At 53.1% G+C, this 24,543-nt stretch overlaps 7 protein-coding genes across 7 annotated transcripts; 1 reads left to right on the top strand and 6 right to left on the bottom strand.

Moving 5' to 3' along the window:
- Positions 1-27: 27 nt before the first annotated feature.
- Positions 28-1,593, bottom strand: J4E86_011116 (uncharacterized protein; the record flags this gene model as incomplete). The annotated part of the gene is made up of 3 exons (XM_051451610.1): positions 28-866; positions 923-1,209; positions 1,456-1,593. Coding segments are annotated over 3 exons (1,264 nt in total), but the record flags the coding sequence as incomplete, so codon positions are not given.
- Positions 1,594-3,607: 2,014 nt separating this feature from the next.
- J4E86_011115 (uncharacterized protein) lies at positions 3,608-4,591 on the bottom strand (the record flags this gene model as incomplete). The annotated part of the gene is made up of 2 exons (XM_051451609.1): positions 3,608-4,363; positions 4,409-4,591. 2 exons carry the CDS (start codon positions 4,589-4,591, stop codon positions 3,608-3,610), a joined length of 939 nt encoding a protein of 312 aa, XP_051297309.1.
- Positions 4,592-7,458: 2,867 nt separating this feature from the next.
- On the top strand, positions 7,459-9,251 carry J4E86_011114 (uncharacterized protein; the record flags this gene model as incomplete). Its single annotated transcript, XM_051451608.1, has 3 exons — positions 7,459-7,554; positions 7,609-7,994; positions 8,042-9,251. The coding sequence occupies 3 exons, from the start codon at positions 7,459-7,461 to the stop codon at positions 9,249-9,251; spliced, it is 1,692 nt and encodes a 563-aa protein (XP_051297308.1).
- Positions 9,252-9,370: 119 nt separating this feature from the next.
- Positions 9,371-10,726, bottom strand: J4E86_011113 (uncharacterized protein; the record flags this gene model as incomplete). Its single annotated transcript, XM_051451607.1, has 1 exon — positions 9,371-10,726. One exon carries the CDS (start codon positions 10,724-10,726, stop codon positions 9,371-9,373), a length of 1,356 nt encoding a protein of 451 aa, XP_051297307.1.
- A 4,738-nt stretch (positions 10,727-15,464) lies between these two features.
- Positions 15,465-16,648, bottom strand: J4E86_011112 (uncharacterized protein; the record flags this gene model as incomplete). The annotated part of the gene is made up of 2 exons (XM_051451606.1): positions 15,465-16,422; positions 16,509-16,648. The coding sequence occupies 2 exons, from the start codon at positions 16,646-16,648 to the stop codon at positions 15,465-15,467; spliced, it is 1,098 nt and encodes a 365-aa protein (XP_051297306.1).
- A 2,969-nt stretch (positions 16,649-19,617) lies between these two features.
- Positions 19,618-21,123, bottom strand: J4E86_011111 (uncharacterized protein; the record flags this gene model as incomplete). Its single annotated transcript, XM_051451605.1, has 1 exon — positions 19,618-21,123. One exon carries the CDS (start codon positions 21,121-21,123, stop codon positions 19,618-19,620), a length of 1,506 nt encoding a protein of 501 aa, XP_051297305.1.
- Positions 21,124-21,721: 598 nt separating this feature from the next.
- J4E86_011110 (uncharacterized protein) lies at positions 21,722-22,846 on the bottom strand (the record flags this gene model as incomplete). Its single annotated transcript, XM_051451604.1, has 1 exon — positions 21,722-22,846. One exon carries the CDS (start codon positions 22,844-22,846, stop codon positions 21,722-21,724), a length of 1,125 nt encoding a protein of 374 aa, XP_051297304.1.
- Between the last annotated feature and the right edge of the window lie 1,697 nt (positions 22,847-24,543).

Here is a 24,543-nt window from a genome sequence, read left to right as displayed (position 1 = left end):
GTGCACGGCGTATACATGGAGATGTACCCTTCATGTATACGCCGTGCACCATGCCGACTGCCCATTTGGTGAGTATGCCGGAGTTGTTGTATATGTCTTCGTCCCAGAGTGCGGCGATGTTGGGGTGGGTTTCGATGATTTGGTCGGCGGGTATGCCCATGTTCATGAGTGTTGTGGCTTGTTCGTAGATGCCAGGGAATGCGCGTTTTAATGAACCCGGGTCCGGTATTGTGTTTATGGGTAACATGGACCATGTGGGTAGAAACAAGTTGGTGATTTGCGTCTCTTGAATGTCGCCCGGATAGTGGTTACTTCGGATGCTACTGGAGAATGGCATGTTGCCGAAGAGGTTGCGGAGGTTGAGATTTGGGTGTATCCTGATGGTGTTTACGATCGGTTGTCGATCAGTGAGATGCGTAGGGTATGCCGAGCGTATAGTGTTTTGTCTGTGCGGTGAGGGCCGTTGGCTCCGAGATGGTTTCGATGACGGTGCCGCGTTCCCGACTCCGTCGAAGCTCGTTCCTTGCTGCAGAAGTCGTGGGTCAATCTGGCTTTCCTGAAGCCTATCTTCCTCTTCACTCTCTTCCCCAGCCTCGTCCCTCGTTAGGAGATAGTCCTCTCGATCGAACAGCGGGACTAGGAAGGGATGATCGTTCGCTCCATCTGCCGTTGCTGCTTGTTTTCCCTTGCCCGACGCAAACGTTGATGAAGGTGCTGAAGGTGACCAGCCTCTGTTCTGGCTGGTGGGTGACGCCATGGAGATATTGGAGCCTTTTCGAAACTGTGAGGCGCCTTTACTCGTGTCAAATGCCGATTCGTGGCTCATACCGCTTCCAGAGGTGTCCGTGGACTCCTGACCCAGTAAGCTGAACCAGAGTTATAAACTTGTTGTAGCCAGAGGAAGCTGTCGAGTGATGCATACCTGGGAGGTTGGCCGGATATCGCCGGGGATACTGTCATTGGGAGGGTCTTTGCGACCTCTTCAGGTGCTTCACCGAGCCTTAATCGAGCGAGGACAGCGGCGGCCTGGTCGTCGGTCCCGGAGCGTAGCGAGGTAACGATGCGCTTCAGGTCATCCAGCTCGCCAGTCATGCTGTCTCTCTTCATAATCTTCATCCGCTCGGCTCGCGAGACACCTTCGGCGACGTCGTATTGACATGATAGGTCGTTCTCCTTGCATCGATTGCATCGGGGTCTGGTGCCGTCACACTGCGAATAAGCAATCAGCACAGTCCGCGGGGCCAATGAAAGCTACAAAAGGCCTACGTACAGGTAGTGTCACATGATGTGAGTACCTATAGAAGAGCGCAAATCAGGGATGCATGGGCCTTGAGTATTTGGAAGTATCCTTCAGTGCCTCGCAGGGCTGTAGCATGGCATAGTGCCTGATAGCTGAGCGAAATACCTTGGGATGGTCCAGGGCATTGCTATTGCGTGTAACTCGGTCCTACGTACCTTGGCCTTCCCATTCCGGCACTGCACGCACGCCACGGCAACAGCCTGTCGCTTCTTCCGCCGGTCTGAGGTTGGGCGTCGCTGGCCCGGCTCATCTGAGGCTGGTGCAATGCTTTGCCATCGCTCCGAGTGATCCATACCGTGAATGTCGATGTAGTGGGCGAGATTCCCGGTGCTCAGAGATGCCAGAGTCGCTTGTGGAGCCGGTGGAGCCTAGGCAATGTCGGATGCGTGAGCGTGTTCAGCAGGCCGTGTTGTTGGGCTCGCCTCGCGCTCTGGAGTTGCGCTTCTCCAACCTGTACACATCTGCAGCGGTTCGCCACTTCCTGTTGCACAGATAAACCGGTCGCGGACGCCACAGGTTCCTCGCCTTGGAATATTTGAACAGATCGCATTTGCGACCAAGATCGAATTTGATCGAAAGCTCGGTACAAAAGGCCGACAGCAAGCTTCGTCCGGGAATGCTCTCCTGACCAATGAGACGCTATGGCGCACCATCTCACGTGCTGTAAAGACCGGTCCAGAATAAGACATCGAAATCTGTTACTATGAAAAAGAGGCGAGGGAGAAAAGTGCATGAGGGTGGAAACCGAGGCTACGTTCCAGACGGATAGATTGGCTAGCTTCGGCGGCACACGTGCGGCGGTTCGGGTCCAGATGTATTTACTCGCTAGCATTCAACGGGGTTCCAGGCTCCCCAACCCTTCAAGAGCCTCAAACGACCGCCTGAGGTGTGGGTGAAGACTGGTCATGATTGGACGGCGTGCAGCGACAGGTGTGGTGGAGTGGAGGTGGCGGTGCGTGGTCGTGCTGACTGCTAGACTGGTCCATTGCAGCCGAGAAATATCTCGCATCGAGGTGTGACGTCGTGCCATCCACAGCGTCTCCCAAACAACCTTCTCTTGACCTTAGTAGGCATACCATGCATATACGCCAGCGGGCGCGGCAGTCAGGTCGGTAGAGCAGCGTCGCCACTGGTCCTGCCTGGTGGGCTCTTCATGTCGCCGACCGTACATTGAGAAGAAAGGCAAAATCGCATTGCGCCTCGGAAGAGTTGGCGGAGGAGGTTCAAATACAACATGCGTGATTGACGTCACTGGGCAGACTGAACTCCAGGATTACTTCGAGGTGCCACGATGGCAAATCCGGAGCCTAGACCACATCGCGTTGCAAAAAATGTCCGACGGATGCTACTGGCTACATGCATCGGCAAGTTGGGTGGAATCGACATGCGTTGGTTGTCGTGGTATTGCACGAAGATCGCAACACCATCAACGGGAGCGGGTGCCTGTAGCACTGCGACATTCGTGCGTCCTCTTTTGCTTGCCATGCAAGGTCCGGAGTTTCAGGCCGAACCGCCTCATTTTTTCGAGTCCACAGTCAGCATTCTGAAAACAGGGCGACTGATGTGTTATGCGCACGGCTTTACTAACTATATGTCGACAAACTTTCCCTCCTGCAACTGCCGTTGCATAAACGGACCATATCTGATGAGAGCAAAATCCGAATACTTCAACACGTGATTCTCGTAACGAGTTGCCTCAGCCACGGCTTCAAAAACGAAAAAGTCTGAGCTACGATGATACTGCCAGCCTTGCCGATTCGCCAACGGAGTGCACATGCCGAAACACCTTCACGAAAAGGGTACGAGCCAGACCTCCAAAGGCCATGGATTTCGCAAATCGCATACCCACAACAAGGTAGCCTCATCTTGGATCCACCTCGGTTCGCCCTCCGCCGAAATCTCGGCCTCCGGCGCCGCCCGCCAATCTGTCGCCAGCGACAGCTGCATATGAAGTCCAGGTACTATTTATCCAGCTGTGCCTCAACTAGAGAGCATGCTTCCTGGTCAGGCTGGGCGGGGTCCATCTGCGGGGTCTAGGCAGTGAACATCGTAACGAACTTTGTACGCGAGAATAAGTGTCAAAGATGTGGGAACGCGATGAGGTGATTTGTAGTGTAAGATGAAATGCGATACTAGCAACGGGCGAGTACGCCTCATAAGCTCCTGGACCCCTTGCTCGACATAAGAAATTCCCTCGGTATATCCTTCACTCTATGTATCCAGGTCTAAGGTCCCAAACTGACAAAAGAAAACGCTATGCCATGGCCCATTATAAGCGCAAACCCGTAATCTAGAGACTTAGGGTATCTAAACCTGACCTAATACCATATCGTTATCCGATGATGTGGTGTCCATACTCTTGCCCCGACTCGCCCTGTTCTTGCCAATCGTGTTACCAAGCGCTGGGAAGCAGTACCCAGGATGGAACACGGTAAGCACCAACACACTCATGACGATCATGGCACCTTCCAAGATGATAAAGTCCGTCTCGTCGCGCATGAGCTCGCTACCCCAGCCATCGGTGAGTTCCGGGATACGGTAGATGCATCGAATGTAGATACCCAAGAAACCGACTATGATGGCGAAGATGAAGCATCGGAACGATGTCTTGCGGAAGAGTGTCATTGCTCCAGAAGAGAGTTGATCGCGGCGGTGGTAGGTGCGGATGGTGTACTCGACGAGAAGGGCGCCGAAGATGGACAGAACGACGACCTGGAGGACGACACCGGCCACCATGAGATTTGTTCCGAGATCCTGCAAGTCCGAGCCGCTATCTGCTGTAGCAGCAATGCCACCGCCGGCACCCTGGAGAACGAGCGAGAAGACGTCACCAGTGATGAAGATGCGCGTGTACCACACCGGCGACAAGCGTGACCACGATTGTCCGAAGTTAATGACGATGTGCTTGAGCGTGACGTATATTCCAGCCGAAACGAAGGCGGGGGAGATGATCAAGCAGCAGATCTGCATCTGGAAGCCGGTCTCGTCGTAAGGGTTGTTGTACAGGAGGATGCGTCCGATGTATCCGACGAGCTCGCCCAAGCAGCCTAGACAGAGAGCAATCTATCGAGTGTTAGATGCGTCCTCCCAAGTCGAGGCACAACTTACCATGTAGGTCCACGTCTTGTATCGAATACCCAGCACCAGATTGATAACCAGGCAGAGGCCGAAGAACGCCGCGAAGAAAGCATTGGCTTCGATGCTGGGGTAGTAGCCGTATAGTGTACCCTCTACGGGACATTCGGGGCCAACTTCGACGCACCACTGAGGGACAGCTACTTGTTCGGGCATCGTCAAGGGGTTCTTGGGAGCTGGAAGGTCGTTGCGATAGGGGTGGAATACTCCGAGAGCGATCGAGATAAGTGATCTCTGGAGAAGATGGAGGTAGATGCGGTGGTTTGTGATGATGACCTGTTAAACGACGGGTGATCCCTTACCTTATAGCCAACAGTCAGAGATGTAGGTAAGATGGTGTTTCGCACCATGCACCGAATCCATACATGGCGCAAATATAGCCCCAGCCTGAGGCAGTGCGGGCTACGCGTATCTCAACGACCCGTTTGCTAGTCCTATAATAGCCAAGGATGCGAAATCTGACGGGCTTATGCAGGAAGCCTTCTCTTGCAAGCCACGTTCTAAGTCATCATTGTTTCGCGGATTGCCCCGGGATAGGTTTAGCGGCATCGCCTCGGTAGCCAAGACTTCCGAATGTGGGTATGATTGGGTGTGTCATGGGCTGTGGGCTGAGCAGATGTCGGTGATGGAACATACTTCACCGGATGTGTTTGCGTGTATCCGCATCTTCAACCACATCCTCCGATCATCTACGTAGGTGATGTGGTGGTTTGGGCCAGTCAAGTATGTTGGACACAGGTTCGCGCGACACGATAGCCGCGAAAGACAACACCGAGTATGCCAAGCATACAGTAAATGATGCGCCATTCGCGACAGCGCCAGTAATAAAACCTGCGGTAGCAGTATGCTTGTGGATTCGACTGTTGTTCCGCCGAGCTTTGTGGACCTCAGAGGCATACCGCCAGCGCCATGCTGACGTTTTGACGCACTCTGCGGAGGAACTTTAGGCCACCGCACCGCAGAGACACGGTGAGTTGTCAAGGCATCAAGAAGTCCGACTAATTATCAGTCGCTAAAAATTGATTTCTTAGCGGTATCCAGTTGGTTCCTCGTGTTTTATAGGGCTTGGCACATCATCGTCCCGGTTACTCGGTCTTCGGTCGATGGATGGTTCCTCCTCGTTTGCTCGTTCAACACCAACAAGCTTTGCACAGCCATGATACATGCGCTTGAGTAGTCGTCCTCTTACGCGCGATGAACTGTGAGCCCCATCGTCTCTACCCCTTTATGCTCAGTAGCATCTAGAAGGGACAAGCGTGGGCATTCATGCTGGAGCAGCGCCGTGCTTGCCGTCACCGTCAGTAACCACGAAGGAAGTAGAGGGCAGTTCAGAAACCATGGCGCATGCGATATTGAAATCGAAAAACCAGCTCTGAACAATGTATCGTACGAATCGTGATGCACTTGATGAAGGTGTTGCGATGGACCGTGGACGCGGCCTCAGCGATGGAACATGAGACCCCGCCCGGCGCTTCGGCATCCGCATCTCCGACAATCTGGAGCAGCCGTGCGTACCTAGGTCTCGCATCCCAGCTCTTTTTTGCAGCGCTCGCTCACCGTCACGCGCGACACCGAAAGATCGCGATTGACACTTTCGCGCACGAATGGATCGAAGGTTCCAGCGTCTCAACAAAGAAGCCACGGAAAAGTACCGGTCCGGATTCAGCGTCGATACTGCGCGAAGAGCATCCTCCAGCGAGTCGAAGTCAACGTGATGTCTGCATCATCAATTCTGTCAGCTTGAGGTCCAGCTATCCGGAGACGACTTCGGGGTGGGCTCTCCATCGCGCTATCACGTCACATGTCACAATACTTCCCTCCGCCGCATGCGAGTGACAGTCGTATCAATGGAGGGCGAAACGGATGCGACACCTGAAGGGCATTACTGTTAAACAACTACCCTCCGATTAGCAAATTGCAGGCGCAAGATTGGCATACGCTAGAGAATTCGCAAGATAAATCTGCATGCCTGGCTTTCCACCTACTCGTGTTTTCAAGGCTCTAACGGCAGTACATGGAGTGCAGCTATTGCTGCGCATCTGGGCAGGATTGCACAGCTTTAGTTCCGGATATAAGACATCTGGTACTACGACCACGGGATGAGCGGCACAAGCTGGACGTCGCAGCATGCACTATTTACAATGGCACCTGGTGCCTGTCAGAATCTCTAATGTCGACACCGAGCAGCCCGAGCATTCGTCAGTCTCGATCTCACTTACGCACATGATAGCAGACTGTGGAAAAGGACGTTGTCTTGCTAGAGCGAACAAGAGCACACGTCGCATACTCAACACTGCAATTTTACCTTCGCGTGGCGTCTGCATGGGACATGCTGTACCACATCGGCTCTCCCACACATGTCCGACTGTCGGTACAAGGTATACCAAAGTTTCCGAAAGATCACCATCGTTTTTGCCTCAACCGCACCACGCTAACCTGTTCCTAGTCTAGGCAAGCCATCATAGAAGCATTGAGATGCACGCCACTTGTGTCTTCCATTCTTTTCCAGCCCAGCACGCGAGACAGCGTTTCGGACGGGGTTCCAATTGGCATCTGTCGCTCCTTGCATGTGCATGTGGGTTTTCTTGATCGTGCGAACACCCCATGTGAGCCAATAGCTGGCCTCGGTATCGTCAAGCTTTATACCTCCACAATGATCAAAACGATCAAACCATTCCCGCGTTGCAGCCCGCTACTCGCATGGAGACGGTCGGACCCTTGGTGCATCTGTGCAACATGGTTCTTTTGCGCGTATCGGGTGCTGGCACGCAGACGCATTCTACCCCTTCTGGAAGGGCGGTCTGTTCAAAGCCGTTGATCTTGGCCCATCGTGCAAGGGTTGAGAGCTTCGAAATATTGAATACGCGTTCATATCTGATCGGAGCGATTAGAGCATAGTCGAACGGGCCAACAACGTCAGTCATTTCCATGAAAAGCATACATTCATACTTAAACTCTCGAGAGCGCTGCTTCTTCAGCCAGATATTCACTCTTTATATTTCATTCGTTACTTGTTGAGCAACATGTTGGGTCTATCTCAGGCACTCTTGTTGGCGGTGTACGCTGGAGTAGCTTGCGCAAAGACTGTCACTTATGACTTCGAGGTTGGCTACGTGACTGTGAGTACTCTACTCTACCTGTTGATACCAAATAACAACGCTAACTCACTGTAGGCTGCACCTGATGGCTTCGAGAGACAGGTTATTGGCATCAATGGAGAGTGGCCGATTCCTACCATAGAATGCGATGAAGGTGATACCGTTCAGGTGACGGTGCATAACAGCCTTCCGGATCAAACCACTGCACTCCATTTCCACGGCATATGGCAAAAGGGAACGCAAAACTACGACGGTCCCAGTGGAGTTACTCAGTGCCCCATTCAACCTGGATCGTCATTCACCTACACCTTTATCGCGAACCCTGCTGGCACGCATTGGTACCATGCGCACGAGAAAGGTCAATATCCCGATGGTCTGCGCGGCAAGATGATTGTGCACGACAGAGCTTGGGAGGCGAGCTTGAACATCGATAAGCAGGTGTACCTTTCCATGTCGGACTGGTAAGTAAACTCAACCTTTTCCACGCGCGCGAGCTCACAATGATCAGGTACCACCGCCCCATGCCCGAGATGATCGAGGCTTACATGAGCCCCGACAACACAAACGCCAATTTCGACTCGCCAGACTCTTTCCTCTTCAACGATGCCGCGAAGCCTTTTGACCTCAAGATCGCTAAGAACAAGAGGTATCTTCTGCGTATCGTCAACACCGCCGCTGTCGCATGCGCTCGCTTCCACATTGCAAACTACACGCTGAGCGTAGTTGAAATCGACGGTGTCCAAACGCAGCCCCAGGAGGCAGAGACCATCATCATTTGCGCCGGCCAAAGTTACGGTGTAATTGTGCAAGGAAAGAAAGACCCCAAGGGATCCTCCAACTGGATTGCGCAGATGATGACAGACATGTTGACCAACGGCGCTCCCTCAGCAGAGGAACGAACAGTCATTGGAGAAGTAGTCTACGACGACATCTTCGGCGAGATCGACGACATCATCGACAGCATCTCTGATACAATCGACGGCATCTTCCTCGAGCCCGAGTGGACGCCCCCACCCCAAACCATCCTCAACGACTTCACCATGAAGCCGCTTGATGGCCAGAGACTCATGGGCCCCGTCGACAACCACATCGAGTTCACCACCAACCAGACCTACTTCGAGGGCGTCGGTACCCGCACTCCTCTCAACGCCCAGCCCTGGGTTCCTCCTCAAGTCCCTACTCTTTACACCGCTTTGACAACCGGCAGCATGGACCCCGCCACCTACGGCCCTGGCATCAACCCCTGGGTCATCAAGTCCGGCGAAATCGTCCAGATTGTCATGCACAACCCGCACATGTACCCCCACCCCATGCATCTCCATGGCCACGTCTTCCAAGTCGTCGCCACGGGTCTCGGAGTCTGGAGCGGCGATGAAAGCTCGCTGCCCCGCGTACCCCTCAAGCGCGATGGTTTTGTCGTACCAGCTTTCGGCTACGCAGTTATCCGCTTCAAGGCTGATAACCCGGGCGTGTGGTTCTTCCATTGCCACATCGATTTCCATCTCGTTGGCGGTATGGCTGCTACTATTATCGAGTCGCCAGATCTTCTGAAGGGTTCTGTTCCTGCTGCTGGTGTTGCGCTCTGCGACGCGGGTAAGAGGAAGTCGAGCGGTAACTGCGCTGGGGAGAAGGGTGAGATCTCCGCGGCGGACGCGAGCACCAAGTGCAACAACGTGTACAATACCCGCGTTCGTGGTGCGTTGATCGAGCAGAATTAGTCTTTTCGCATTTTGCATCTTTTCCTCTTCTTTGTAGAACATTGAATACTGTACATGTCTTCATCTATATTTAATTAGACTGTATCTTATCATACCACTAGTTCTCTTCCTACTATACTTCAATGAGACTTTCCACAGCCACATCCGCTCTTTGCCCCGACTCTCTTCTTCCAGCTCCATGTCATTGTCGGGTCGGCAACCATTTTTTGCATTACTGCAGTGTCTTTGTCATTCCAGCCCTTGTCCAGCATGCTCATCTCCACACTTAGCCTCGCATACCGCACCGCCTCCCATTTCATCCCGAAACTACTGTATGTCTCCGCGGCATGCTGGTATGCTGTTGCGAGACTAGCATCGAGACGCTCTTGCTGGTACAAGCTGATCAGAAGCTCTGCCGTTGCTGGTGTGGCGGCAGAAGATTCCGTCCAGTCACTGAGAACGTCCTGCTGGATAGTCGCAATCTGTTCGAGCCTCGAATCCGATTCCGAGACTAAAGACGCATGTGCCGTGCATGTGGAGCAAGAACACTTGAACCCCCAGTTCTTTTCCAAACCACGCATACGTCGTGCGCGCGGTAGCTCGTTGTTGATGTATGTGATCGTTATTTCCTCGCCGGGATAAATGGGTCGGATGGCGTGGACATAGTGCGTCAGCGTCTTTTCATCGAAGAAATACGCGGCATTTGGTCGGCAGTCGTGGTTCAGCATAGCGATCTCAGGGAAGAGCGCAGATTGCGAGATGCCATCGATAGCGACTTCGAAGTTATTCGTGGTAATGCGATCATCTATCGCATCGGCATCGGGCGTGTGACCCATGAGCTCCCAAAACAATGACTGCGTTGACTTCGGAAGCGTGTCGATACCGCGATGCAGCAGCGCAAGGCGCTCGGATTCGGGTAGGTCGTATAGATCGGGGTCTGTGATGAGAATGGGTGTGGAAGCGAAGATCTCGTCGCCTCGCTGAAGGGTCTTGTTCGCGACCAGGCCTCTTCCTTTTCCAGGGAATTCATGCTGGTAGAATGGTGGGTTCTCGTAGCGGTTGATGCGCTCGAGTGTTTCTGGGCGCTTGAATGCGTCATGTTGTAGCATGGCGTAGGCGAAGGTGCGTGCGGTGACGATGAAGATGCCTCTTCCCGATGCGAAGTCTTGTTTGCTGAAGACGCAGTAGGGCTCGGCGACTTTTTCGTTGGTGAAACATTCTGGCCAGAATGTCCAGGGGAAGTTTTCCGTTTGAGAAGCTAACGCGCGGGCGTCTTCTAGGGAGTTTGTGTGAGGCGAGGGGTCGGTGGTGTTGGACTGGAATGCTACTGATGCTGGCGAGTTGCCGTATGCCAACGGTAGACATTTGCCGTTGTCGAGTAGGTGATTTGATGGGCATCCATCTTGTATGAGAGGCTGTTGTGCAAGAAAGCCGACTTTCTCATTCGACAGTGCGAGCGCGCTTCCCAGCAAGCTCAGGCTAATAGCTGACTTCATGATGATAGGCTGTGGTTTGCAAGTGGATTCGGTATTCAGGGAATGCAAAGATACAGGAGCAAAAAGAACAGTATGGGGTGCAGTTTCGTTTTTGTATAAGAATGTCTTGAACTTTTGGGTAGAAACTTGAAACGCAACCTGATCGTGAAGCCGGAGATGAAACGATTGCGCAAAACAAGCCGCACCCAGACGCGTCAGAACCACCTTTGGGCGTTACTACATGGGCGCTGTAACATACTGGGTATGAGGCTGCAGCCTTTGTTTAAACATAGCTACGCGTTGGGGATAGAATATCAGCTTCGCTGGCGTGGAACCCCTAGGTACCTGGGTAGTCATGGGTGTCACGATGCTCGAGCAACGTGACTGGAGAGTCTTCGTGGGGCTCATGCTGCTCATGTTGGGATTCACTCGAGTGCGCAAGATACATTCCTGTGACATTGCTTGCTTGCGACAGATGCTGCAAGGATATCGGATTACAAGTGCGCGGGGAACGGCGGGAGGATGCACCTAAGTGAAGACGTGACGCGTTTCGAGGGTGAAACCCCAGCGCGATCAGGCCTCGGCAAAACCTGCCCGCTAACCTTTGTAAGAGCTAGTGCGAACCCCGACACTTGAACCTTTGTCGGGAAGCAGCTACACCCACACAGGCCCATCATCCCAAATGCGAACGGCGTCGTGCTGCGCCATCAGATAGCTAACTTCGTATACTTTGGGTGGAACTCCTCGGCCAAGCGCGACGAAGTTCGATGAGCTGCTCACCACGCTCATAGCAGCTACTACTACTACTATTACCACACCACTACCTAGGTACGTCTATTCTAGCTCGTACTGACCTCAATGTTTGAGTATGCAGACTACCATTCTTCCACGAAGCGGAAATATGGTTGAGGCACACACTCATACCAGCAAAACTTTTCGGTGGCGTGGATGCGGATGAGGGTACATATGTGTAATGGTACACGAAGCTGCAAGGTCTTCAAAACACAGTCATGTGTAAGAGATAATCCATTGGCATATTTACGGGATGCTTACGTATATGAAAGCTCATGCAAAGCACTCCCAGAACTAGGCTGAATCTCTGGACACCGTTTCCCGGGGTTGAAGGCGCGGGATTATGTCCAAGAATAGACACGCAAGCGTTGACATCTGTTCATAGGCCCGAACAAGAGGTTCCAGTACCCGCGTTAACCTTTGGCGTACTGTAGCAATCCCATTGTAAGAGGATGTCGAAGAAGATGCGCGAGATATTGTAGGCAGTGTGGTCACTGCCGGCGTGGGAGAAGGTATGGGGGACGTTGAGGTAACCAGCGACGTTGTGGAAGGACGGGATACTGGCGTAGAAGACGACTTGGAGCTTGAAGAAGTTGGAGATACCATCACCGATGAAGCTCTCGCAGAAGAGCTCAGCTTGATACCAACTTCAACGCAGTAGCTATGGCCAACTTGGTAATTTCCGCATTCACTGGTAAGGGAGGGGTTCTCTCATCTCATCAGCTCTTCCAAGTCATAAAGCGCATACACTAATACCGACCCACGCAAATAGTTCTTCACTCGTGATGAGGTAAAAATAGGTAAGAATACAACAAGGGATGTTATTGTCCAGATTCTCGTGCCACAATGTCCACGCTGGACGCGCACCCGGGTCGACGATACCAATTGGTATCTTGTTTCGGGGACTGATCCCTGTGCTGCGCGGGCAAGCGATGGTCATGTAGGCTGGGTCGGAGGATCGTGAGAGCATTTTACTTGTGGAAGAGTTTGAGTTGTTTTCACCTTGTGTAGACGTGGTGCCTTTCTCAAGGTATGTGAGGGACGACGGGTATTTTGATGATTGATGGTTCTCTCCTTTCCCAGGCGCGTGATACAGCCCTAAAACAAACACAAATCTTCCATTGGCGCACAGCCGATGTCTTGCAACCAGATTGGCTGTTACCAGACAACAGTGTTGGTTTTAGATTACGGGTAAATTCCAATCAAGAGAAAGGCTGCAGATATGAACAGAATCATACCACGGGTTTCCAAATCGTTCTTCCCAGACGCTCTCGACATGCAATTACCCATCAGCCCAGTAGTATCGGGCCAAGTCCGGTTAGGACACTGCGCTGCTATATTCATCACAGACTCCGCCCATCTTGTGACTCTCGCATCGATGGGTAGCGCACACGTTTTCGTGGGCTGTATACCAGGGTTGACAACCTGACAGCCTTGCTCCGAGTTGCTCCAGGGCTGCTTCTGAACTCCGATAGATCCGATCGGTCTGCCGCAGCGTCCCTTTCTCGCGAGCGCTAAGGGCCCATAGTCTCCGTCTTGGTGGATTGGTAATAACACAAAGAAACTCTCTCCCTTAAACTGCACTGTGTCATTTGAACCAGTTGTCGAGAGTCCAGTCGTGTTGCCACAAGCGTACGTTAGACCAAATGTGTAGCTCAGACGAAGAAGGTCCATGGTGTTGTTCCATAACTGAGAAACAGGCTCAACTATGAGAAGTACATCAGGTGACATTTCTACGCCGATGGTATCGGGACGGCTTTGACCTGAGGCAATGACGGTGGTTGATTCATAGCCCTTGACGGTGTAAATCGCATCAATGATGTTCCAGCTCCAGAAAAAAGTGTTCTGGCCAATGGCGGAAAAGTTGTGAACCGCAAAGATGACGGGTGATGGGTAGTAGGGTTCGATCAAGGAGTAGTTTGGGGGGAAAACGAGGTCAAATTGTACTGTAGCCGGTGGGTCTTCCGTTCGGAGTCCAGTACATGCGTGTATGAGGCACAGTAAGGTTGGTACTTTTTGGACATGGCGCCGCATGATCATGCGATAGCGGTCTCGTTGTTAGGAAGGGCAAGGTCGGGAAAGCGAAGCAGAAGAATAGGAATATACAAGATATATGGTCGTTATCGTGTATGCCCTTACGCGCTTGGTTCGTGCCACCAACACAGGAGTATAGTGCGTGTGCTTGGCGGCACCGCACATGGGCGTCCGGGTAAAGAGCGTTGCTTAGCTTCCGCTGCGTCGTCTCGAAACACTCAAAACTACATAGAACGAGCCGTCTGAGAGAATTCAGCGGCACAACATCGAAGTGACGGCTTAAAAGGTGTAATCGTCAACACAGGCCTTGGATCCTAAATTTTGAGAGCGTCGGCTTGTTTCAGCACCTTGTCCCAGTGATGTTCTGTATTGACTAGCTGTGCATATGAGTAGGTCTTCCAACATATTTCTACCTTGTAGCCAGTGATTTAGAAGAGAACTCTAAGGGCATATGTTGGACACCCCACAGCAGATGTAAACGCAGACCAACGTTCTACAATCGAGGCGACCGAAATGATATTCGTATGTACAAACCATGGATGTGTTCAAGCTCCTAGAAAAAGATCCCGAGAGAACTGAGACTCAGGCCGTCAAGAACCCCGCTGGTGATACTTCGGCTTCACATGTACACCGAGTTTGGTACGAGGGCAAGCGCTCGAGGCTGACACGAGAACATGGTGAGATGGGGAGAAAATAAGGACCGAGGCAACTCGGGGTAGACGGGCTACTAACAGCTTCTGGCATGCGTAATTAGGTGACGACTTTCTCTCGTGTTGAAGGTGAACTTCGGAAACGACAAGGACCGATGCAACTCGGGGTACATGGAGCACTAATAGCTTCTGGCAAGCGTGAGTAGATGGCGAGTTTCTCTCGTGTGTAGATGCTGAGCTTCATGCTTGAAACGAAGACGAGATGCGACGGATACTGAAGTTTGGCGGCATGTACTGCTTGTCGTCCGGTATGTGATTGAGAGTGTATATGCCGCCTTCAGTAAGCCATCATTCAGACGACCATCTTACGCAGGAAAGACCCTAGCCTCCACTCTAAGGCTACATCTCCAAAAGAAGCATCGTCCAAAGGCCAAGTAGCGTCGTGTCAGAACCTGCTAGCACCGGGACCGGGTACGCCGACCAAACCTGCCAATTCCAGCGTCCGGCGCAATCCGAAGCGCTTCGTGTAGATCGACAAGCGCATTCAGCCTATTTCGGGACACTTGTCGCGAAAGCTCGCCATTGTCCATCCCAAAGCAGAGCGAGTAGTCTCCGCAGACAGACCGCCTGAACAGCGCCGTCGCAACTCCGGTCGGCCAACCTACATAGGACGCCGCCCTGCCAGCCGAACCCAATTTCGAGGACGTGGCTGACCGCCGATCATCGGCGCTAAGGAGGTTCTAGCGCCTTGGCAGATATGCAGTCGCGTGGCTAGGGTTAAGTGGCGGTGATAAGCGGCTGGGCTGGGCAAGAGATCCTGTTTTGTAGCTCTCAGGCGTGCCGTTGGTGATGCGCTTTACGGGCGTCTCAATCGTGGTAAGCTGTAGGATCGGCTGGGGGGAGTATACCTCGTTCGGCAGGTGACACTGGCCCCGGGTGTCACAGCGTCGGAAGCCAAGCGCAGCAACTCGAAACAAGGCAAAGTAATCTGGCGCAATGACGGGATATCAGTCTTGTGTGAATAATATTGATTGTGTGAACTGGAGACTCGTATTGGGGTATCATCGCGTCGGAAGACCCAGATCGAAAGTGCGACGGTAAAATGAATCGGGGCGAAAACCACCCAGCCCGAACCGAACCAAAACCGAAAACATGATAACAAATGATTGCCCATCCCATATCTGGAAAACGCCTTGGTAATGCAACGCTATGCTATGCGATAAGCCCTTTCCTCTTTCTTCGTAAACGTATTATCTTTGCTTTGCCAGTAGAGCAAGCCGTTGCTATTGTAGTATGACATTCTCTTCCTGCTGGTATACGACGCCACTCGTGTTCTGCGCGAAGATCTTTTGTATCGGAAGGGTGAGTGCGTTCATGATGTTCTCGCGGAAGTCCATCTTGACGTTGCTCTTCTCGAACCAGTAGTGGCGGATGAGCTTGCCCTGGCAGTTGCTGACTTCGACACCGGGGAAGCCATTGGCCTCTCCACACTCAAGCTCCTTGATGTATTGCTCGTAGTCGTAGCGGATGTACTCGCCGAAAGCGGATTGCTCGTGGAAGCGGGGTTGCTTCCATTGCGAGCAGTTTGCGTAGCGGGTGTCGTCGGGGCACTCGTGCCATGCCTTGAGAATAGGCAGGGTTTGCTCGTTGTTCTGGACAATCATGAAGCCGGTGTTGGTGTAGGTGCGGTTGAAGCGGTCGGAGTTGTACTGGGGCTCTTTCGCGCTCCAGGGGTCTTTGGCCATGACGAAGGAGTGGTGCGGCTTTACGTCCCAGTGGTTGAGCATCCATTCGACAGGGACGTGCAGGAAGCGGAAAGCAGCATCGGCGTCAAGGAAGATGATGAACTTGTAGTCCTTGATGTGGTTTGCAAGTGCAGAGGGCTTGATCCAGGTAGCGTGTCGGTCTTCGAATTCGCGGGCTTGGACGAACTTGTAGTCGTAGCCGTGGACAAGCGCATACGTGTAGTGGTTGAAGATACCGCCGGAAACGTGGTTGATGTTGCGCCAGTCGTATTCGCCCCGTTCGTACTCCTCAGTAGACTTGAGAGGACGGGTCTCCAGATCCAGAATCAGGACGTCGCTGCCTAGGTTCTTCTTGTAGCGCGGGTTCGGTGGCAATGTGATGTGGCTGCCATTTGGTTCGCGAATAAAAGGCTCAGTCGGTGACACCTTCAGGTTCTGGTACAGTAGCTTAATGACATCGCCAATGGTCGAGTCGGTCTGCGCGCTGGCTGCAGCTCTGTAGGGTCTGTTAGCTTCCGCCGGAAAAGCATTGATTAGGCCATGGCCCTTCCATCCCAAGAACCATGAATTGACAGCACGTACAAGTTAGACTGGCCATGTGGGAAAGTCACCCGGGGTGGACTCTGCCAAGCCATGAAGGCGAAGATGAATACCAGGACACAGCCAGCGCTCACCGAGAGCGCGAGCAACGGGCTCCGACCTCCAGTCGACGGTAGCATCATCTTGGGCGGCGTAGATCCAGGAACGGGGATAGATCCAAACGAGCGACGCGAAGAGTGCAGACGAAGATGTTACGATGGCGATAGGGGGTGCAGCGTGCTGTGGCAGGGCGTCGGGGGATCAGCACATTTTAAAAGACGACAGACCCGCCAGCTCGTCAGCACCAGCCAAGACGCGCAGGAGGTGGCATGGGGCGCTGGGGGCCGGCGAGATTGCGCTTGGCAGGCCCTTCAGCCTTTTGCGGTGTCCCTGCAGCCAGACGCCCCCGAACCTGGATCCACTGGCGGTGCTAAAGTGGCTTCTGGATCCCGTCTTGGGGCGAATCAGATGCTGGCCCGCTGCTGAGCCGTGAATCTTTCCAATGGGTGTTGATGCACGGTTCCTGCCGCGCTGGTAAACGGCTGGCACGGCATCACAGTGCAGTTGGCGGTCATGTGCCGCTGTGGCTGACAGCGCATCAAGATGGGCGAAGTCGAAGCTGTCGATATTTTCCGAGGAACAGCTGTTGTTGTACGTGTTGGGCTCGAGGCCATTTCCAGTGCGACCGGACGAGCGAAGATGGTGGCAAAGGGTCCAAATTGGGGCGACGCCTACCAGAAACTGGCAATCTCCCCGCCGGACTACCCGCCCCACTCGACATCTCCATCCCGCCTCCTGACATCTTCGCTGTTCCCGATAAGCCAACGCCTCCTTTCCAAGATGCAGAACCACCCCGCATCCGACGCCGCTGTCTGTTGCTATCTGAAACGAACCTGTGTCCACTGCAGCGAACGCCGTGTTTCCTGGGCGGTGCCACAATATGCGGCTGCTGACTGGGCGTTCCGCAGCTCCGTGGAGCAATCAAACGTTCGACATTGTCAGCGTCAATGCAATAAGCTCGGTGATTACTACACCTATGGGGCTACGATGGATAGCCTAGGTATCATCACTGGCCCTGATCAGTGATCATCACTGGGGCCGATGTCTATTTCTTACATTCTTGTCGTCAGCCTGCCGTGCGGCGTCGTCGACTTGTCAAACCTCGAGTACGCGACACAACTCGGACTCTCGGTAACTAGCTGCACGGGTGTTCTTAACTTAAAACTGACTTCGTGACGTTGTCTTGTAGACCTGATACGGCGTAGCCTGGTCCGCATTGTATGCATGCAAACGCCAACCGATACTCAGGTCTACAGGAACTGGATGCCTGATCTGCCACTCGGGTTTTACCCACCCTAGCGCAGTGCTTGAATGGACGTCAGAGAACTGATCTTTGTTGTAGCATGGTTGTTTCTAGAGGTCTTGTTATTATTGTTGTTTGGCTGACAGTTTACTTCGTCTTACGTCCGCTTTCTTGCGCGTTCTGAGACGAAGCAAATTTATCTCTCCGCTCAGTATGTATATCGGGTTGCGCCACCACTTTCCTAATCGACCCACTACACCATAAGCCATACAACTAGGTCACAGCTACCATACACAATGACAGAAGTAGGCCACCACCAGATCGAACAGTTGTCAAATCCAGGCACTGCTTTGCCGCCACAGCCTTCCGCGCCGACGAAGTCTGTTTCTATCGACACCAGCAGCCAACCAAGTGGGCATGAAGAGATCCAGGCCCCCCCAGTCGACGACAGACACGATCGCGAGGGACGGCGCGAAAGCATGCCGACCCCAGAAGACGACAATCCTGGCAAAGATACCCATACACCACGACGCATAATTATGTTTACCGCAATGGCAGTCTGGGTCATACTCGCGTTCTACGAGGGCATCTTATACATTTCCGGTGCTCATCGCATCACCGCCGCGTTCACCACGGTCTCGGTCTGTACCGCAATCACTTCGTTGCAGCCCTCCTTCCTTGGCAACTTCATCTACCTCATATTGTACGCAATCGGCTTCTTGGCGTCAGTCATCGAGTCATCGGTCCATAAGGGTTATGCCCATGGCTCAGAGAGTCACTCTAGATCTTCCTCACGCCAACGTAGTTCTGGCAGCTCATCGCCAAAATCAAGGCCCGCGGTCCCAAAGAAGAGTAGCCGTGTCAGCAATATGAAGATTTAGCTCACCACTTCCACCCTCCTCGGGTTCTTGGGTGCTTGGAGAAGCAGTAAATAGAAGGCCGGTAGAAGAATACCCCTCGATTGAAGAAATTCTTGACGCTGCTCTATGATGAGATACGCGGGCGGGTGCATGAGGGACAACAGGGCGACGGCGATTTTAGCGGCGGAGTTGAGTGAGTCTTGTAGTCTATCATACCAGTTCAGATAGTAGGTAGAAGTATCGAACGGGTTTAGACAAGTATTCGTAGTGTACGTAGCTTCTGCGACAACACCAGAGACATGTTCAGAACAATAGATGCGATTACTAGACTATCGTTTGCTTCCATCACTAGACATTGTCGCGCACAACAATCACTGACCACAAGCGAAACAGTGATGAGTGAAGTATTTAGTCTTCTGAACAATCCTTCCCATTCATACATTTAGAAAAGAAACATTCCCGCGGGCGCACCTACAATCAGCAGTCTCTTGCCGTTTCCACTCCATACCAGCACTATGACATCACCGAACGAAGAACCCAATGTCAGCCAGATAGACACCAATGCCACCACCAGCAACACCTCGAACACGCCTCGCTCTTATGAAGAATTTTCAGCAAGACTCAATCAGATTCTGAACCCTTGCGCGGCAACGTTTACACCACATGCACAAGCCAAGTCTTCCTCAGCTAACTCGTCGGATGGGCGGGAACGACCTATCCGGCAGCCCACCATCCCGCCTACAGCTGAAGATCTGCGAGAAGGCAGGGCGGCGAATTTTGTGTGGCCATTGATCAACATATTATACTTGTGATTTATCCCATTCGTGAAAGTATCTTTTCGTCTGGGTCGTCGATGTTGCGGATCACGGTTGACGAGCGAGAGTAAATTTCATCCAACTTCAGACATAGTATAGATACATCAACATAGTAAACCCCATCACATCTCCAATTACAACCACTTATACCCTCCCTCACCACCCGTCTGATTACTAGTAGCACTAGCCATCTCCTCATACTTCCTCCGCACCTCAGCCATCATCTTCTCCCGCTTCTTCCTCGCCCTATTCTTTTCTCTCACGCTTCGCACTACTTCGACGATATCGTCGATGCGGCCTTTTGCTGTGGTGTATAAGCCGAAACAATTCCCTCCACTACCGCCGCCGCTACCGTGGGGTTTGCTATCCGCCCTGGCAGGCACGGTAGGTGCGCCATCCGTGACGTCAACGGTCGCACGTCTGCGGAGCGCGATAAGTTCCTCGAAGGCCTCGTCTGGATCGCGCATCCTGTTCACGGTGATGTGATGTGTATTCCTGCGCTGGGGCAGGGTAGGTGAAAGACGAATGTTTGAATCCTTCCGCAGTTTGTGATTACTCTTTTGCGCTGGAAAGGTTTGCGCGCGCCGTTGCTTGGTGAGAGGCGGTGGCACACTTTCTTCAAGAGGAACTTGTATCTTCTTTGGGAGCAAAGGCTCTTCCAAGGTGATACTCCTGCCTCTCTTGCTGCTCTTCCGGGGTATGGACGGTGTCTCATTCCGTGGTTCTGGTACTTGCGGCGGTGTTACTTGCGCATCTTTCGGGAAGAGACTCCATCGCATCATCGACGCCCGTGCTGGTCTATCCTTACGACCCTGCTGGTGACTCATGCGCTTCGTGTAACTGCGACGACTGGTGAGCGGCTCTGGTGCGGTTCTGGGCTCGGCGAAAGTCGTTACGATCTGGAGTGAAGGACGGCCGCCTAGCTCTAGCTTATTATACTTGTGCGTCGGCGGTAGGGCGCTACCACGAGGAGACGGCTTGGGCTTGCTGGGTATACGCAGGGGAGGTGGCACGGCGGAACGTGTAGAGACCTCGTCTAGCACTCTCTGACGAGGTATTCGCGGCGCTTTGCCGGTTCCCATTATCTCGCTGAAGAGATCGGCGACGGTATCGCGCTTTGTGGCCTTCGACTTGACTTCGCTGTTGGCGTCCTCCGATGTTGCTTCGCTGGAGATTACAGGACTGAACACGTCGACCCCGCTATCTTGTACACTCTCCCGGAGGGCTATAAAACCTCGTGGCGGTGATGAGATCGACCTTAAAGCTGGATGTATCCGGCGTGCGGGTGACCTTCCGTCCCGACTTTCGCTTTCGGCTACCGCCCTCATACTCTTCGGTGAGTATTCTTGCCTCAGCTTATCTTCACGTGCCAAGGTCGGTTGAATGCAGTCGTTCAGCATCCACTCCTTCTCCAGAGCGGACAGAGTATTCCTTGTCCCACTTATCGCTGGTGAAGTAGACGCGCTCTCACGCGGCTCGTCCTTTGGTGGGACCGGCGGCGCAAAGGGGTTGCGTGCCGTGGAGCTTGTCGCCGTGTCGCGCTTGACATCACGGTCGTAGATTGGGATTGCAGCGGACTCGGATTTACGGCGTGCTTGGGAGTGCAAGAAGTGAGCGAAGGGGTTCTCCGGCTGCGGCATGGTGTCGTCGTGCTGGGAATCACGAAGATAGGGAACGCGGGGTTTCTGAAGTCTGCATCGATCATTCCCCATATCGCTGACCGCAGAGAGCTACGGTGGGGATGATGAAGGGAGAATACTAGTGCTGCGAGAAGCTGATTAGCAATGAGGATGTAAGTTTGTGGGAGTCATTCCCGATGACTCAGGTATGATGGCATCGACTGGCCGGTGGGACATGGGATGGAAGATATGTTTTCGATTCGTAATTTATTTAAAGAGACGCAGCGGTTTTCGTGCCAGCTTATCGTCGTGTGATGAAGTGGAAGTACGTTTGAACGCTGGTGGTAGCGACGCACGGGTATCCGATACATGTGGAAAACCAAGAAAACGCCGTTAACAAATGCTAACACTCGCTTGTGTAAGACGCGATGAGCACGCTTCGATGCTGAATATCGCTGTATGCCGAATGCCGAAAAAAGCAAAGGTGCCATAATCACAAATTGCACGATATTGCTCGCTGCAATCATGCCTCATCATGGATGCTGTACAACACGCACTGACATCATGGGAAGTCCACACATGCCATATCGCGAGACCTAGTAGTATTACCGCGTAAGCCTCATTCCAGATGACCAAGATTGTGCCGAGTCAAGAGCAGCTCAGGCGCAAAGTTAGTCATGTATGAAATGTCAGCATCATTGGCAACGTGATGAGCGGTCTCCTCCAGATTGCCAAAGATCGCCTCCATATCGTCTTGCGAAATGTCTTCCATCTCTTCATCCTCATCGTCGTCTTCGTCGATTTCGATTTCGATGTCGTACTGGTGTTTCGGTTCGTCCTGTTCGACAGCCTGTGTCGAGGCCTCCCATTCTTCGATGTCGGCGCCAGAGAAGAATGAACCTTCATTCGCGTAGTCCATAGACCCTTCGTCGTCGGCAGTAGTATCGGAGTCGAGATCGAACGACGTCACCGAAAACATGTCCAGATCTTCGAATGGTGAACAAATCGAGGAAGGAAGAGAAGATGGCGTGCGGGGAGTGTAAGCATCGTCCAAGCAAGCGTTGGCCATGACTTCGTCATCGACACCTAAGGTGGTCAGATGAGAGCTTGCAGAAACGCCAATGAGAGACCTTTCCATGCTGAGTGGGTCCATGATAGCATTGCTGCCACCCACGAACTGGAGTCGAGTGCCGTATCGTACGTGAAGGTCTTGGGCGATACCGGGCGCAAACCAGACTTTGTGGAGATCGAGGCGCAAAACTTTTGCCACTCCAGAATCGAGCAGTTGTCGCAATGAAACCGTGATGGGATGGTTGGCGTGTAATACGGAGTCATCGACGCGTGAATTCGTAAGCCTTGATAAGGAGGATTGAATGCAAATTTCCAGGTCCTCGAAGGCTGCGCCGATAGTAGCTAGTGATGCTATGGTATCAGCGATCTTGCGCTCTCTTTCCGGATTCGATCTCCCAATCGTGGCAGATACGTTGAGTCGACTTAGGAATCGAAGGTACCTATCGGCGATAGGAGGAAGCACGGTGGCGCTAGCGTTTATAGGCGACGACGGGGCGACGGTGCTGATGGGATTATTCTTGTAGAAGTAAGAAGTAGACTCTAGATGCACCTGGTGTGAGACGGTGAAGAGTGCAAGAGAGTTGTGAGTTGGCTGCTGAGTATGACGATCGCGGAGAAGCTGGTCGTATACCATGTTGCGCAACTCTGCTGGGAAGTCGTCAAATCTTGCCATGGCGGCTACAACGGTTTTGAGTAATTGTCGCGGTGGATTGAAGTATGTGTGAGAAAGATGCAATCGGATCGGTGACTGGTGATGTCCTTTGACGATGTACCTGTTTCAGGTGGCGCGATGTGGGGTGGGTTCAGCCAACGCACGACAGGGGTGAAAGCATGCGCTAATCGGGAGCACTAGGATTCACCAGGTAGAATGCCGCGACCACAGGGTGTGTCGTTGAGGGACAATGTCGTGCGGAAGAAGCAGATCGACTGTTGCTTTGTGTGGGGTGCGGGGTGCAGTCGTGCTTGACGCGACAGCGCGGGAGTTGAGCAGGCTTTATGTGCGTGGTGGCAGTGCGATGAGGTTGGAATCAGCGAGGACGGTGCGGCAGGTTGAGCTGTTATGCGGCTTCCGAAGACTGATCTACGCTAGCGTGCACACGTGAATGGCTTGGGTTCTGGCGGCTGCACAAAGCATTCAAGGGGCAGGTATACTCGCTAAGCCGCCTTTACCATGGAACGGGACTCTATATGTACTCCCCCACCACACTTGATGACTCCACGGTTCCACGCAAATCGACGGAATCCCAAATCGCAGCTGCCTGATAGGATGTGCCGCATGCCGCTGGCCTATTCTGGAATGAAGGCCGTCAGGGTTGAACGCTTTCTTTACTACTCTATATTGAATGCGGAGATATGCGCTGCATGCTGCGTTATGTTTGCAGCCTACATTAAGGCGAAATCTCGCCAAGTAGATGACCTAACGTCAAAGTAGGCATCATAACGTTCAGGTTTTTCTTCGAATGAAGTGCTGCCAGACCATTGCGATGCGCCAATCGGGAAGCGGGACATAGCAGGCGTACGGAAGGAGCATAGCACAGCCGCCCTTTCTGCCTTGAGGCTTCCACGCTCTTGTATGCTACCTGAATGGACGGCCCAACAAGGTGCGCTCCACGCTGTGATTATCCAGCATGACTGGAAAGTCACCATCGCCGAATGTGTACTGAGGATGGTGGGGCCAGCCCTTTGACGATCTCAGCGCCGACGCGGCATGCATTCAGCATGATCTCCCGTAGCGATCCTGCGGCATTTACCAGCAAGAACCGGCTTCCCACCACTCGAGCGATATATCTCTGTCCGAATGCGCTCGTATGAGCTAGGTGTACAAGACCGATGCGTCAGCGGCAAGCGAAAAGGACTCGATCGTGCGTTCCCGGCGATGGGGCTGGTAGCTAGCGGAACAGGAACAGGACAAGCGCGTGCCACCCGGTCAGGGTTTCACACCATACGCGCACACTGCCAGCGGGAGAAGAAGCAGGTGTCGTTGGCATGAGGGCAGATCGCGATTGGGGACAAGGAGGATGAAGGCAACCATGGCATGCGTCGTGAGGTGACGTTTCGCGGTGCCCGCGTCAGAATGTTCCGGCGCTAGTCTATCGATAAGCGTCCACGTGACGTCCTCATTGTCCACGCGTGTCTCAACACGCACCTGCTGATGCATCGTCCTCCATCTCGATTGCTGTGTGACTCAAAAGCGGGCCGGCGCATGATCTAGCCGAGTCTCACGTCCCGCACATCATCTCCGATGTGACTCACGCCCTTGCTTCCCTGACTGTTCAATCGCTGGTGGGCATGTTCAGCGACACGACGTCATCGACATGAGCCGTCAGTGCCACGCCGCAACTATACAGACGATGTTGCGGAGTCTTAGCT

This window comes from Alternaria arbusti (genome assembly GCF_024043155.1).
Source record: "Alternaria arbusti strain BMP 1465 chromosome Unknown scaffold_29, whole genome shotgun sequence".
NCBI lineage: Eukaryota > Fungi > Ascomycota > Dothideomycetes > Pleosporales > Pleosporaceae > Alternaria > Alternaria arbusti.
This window is presented reverse-complemented; position numbering and strand designations above follow the sequence as displayed.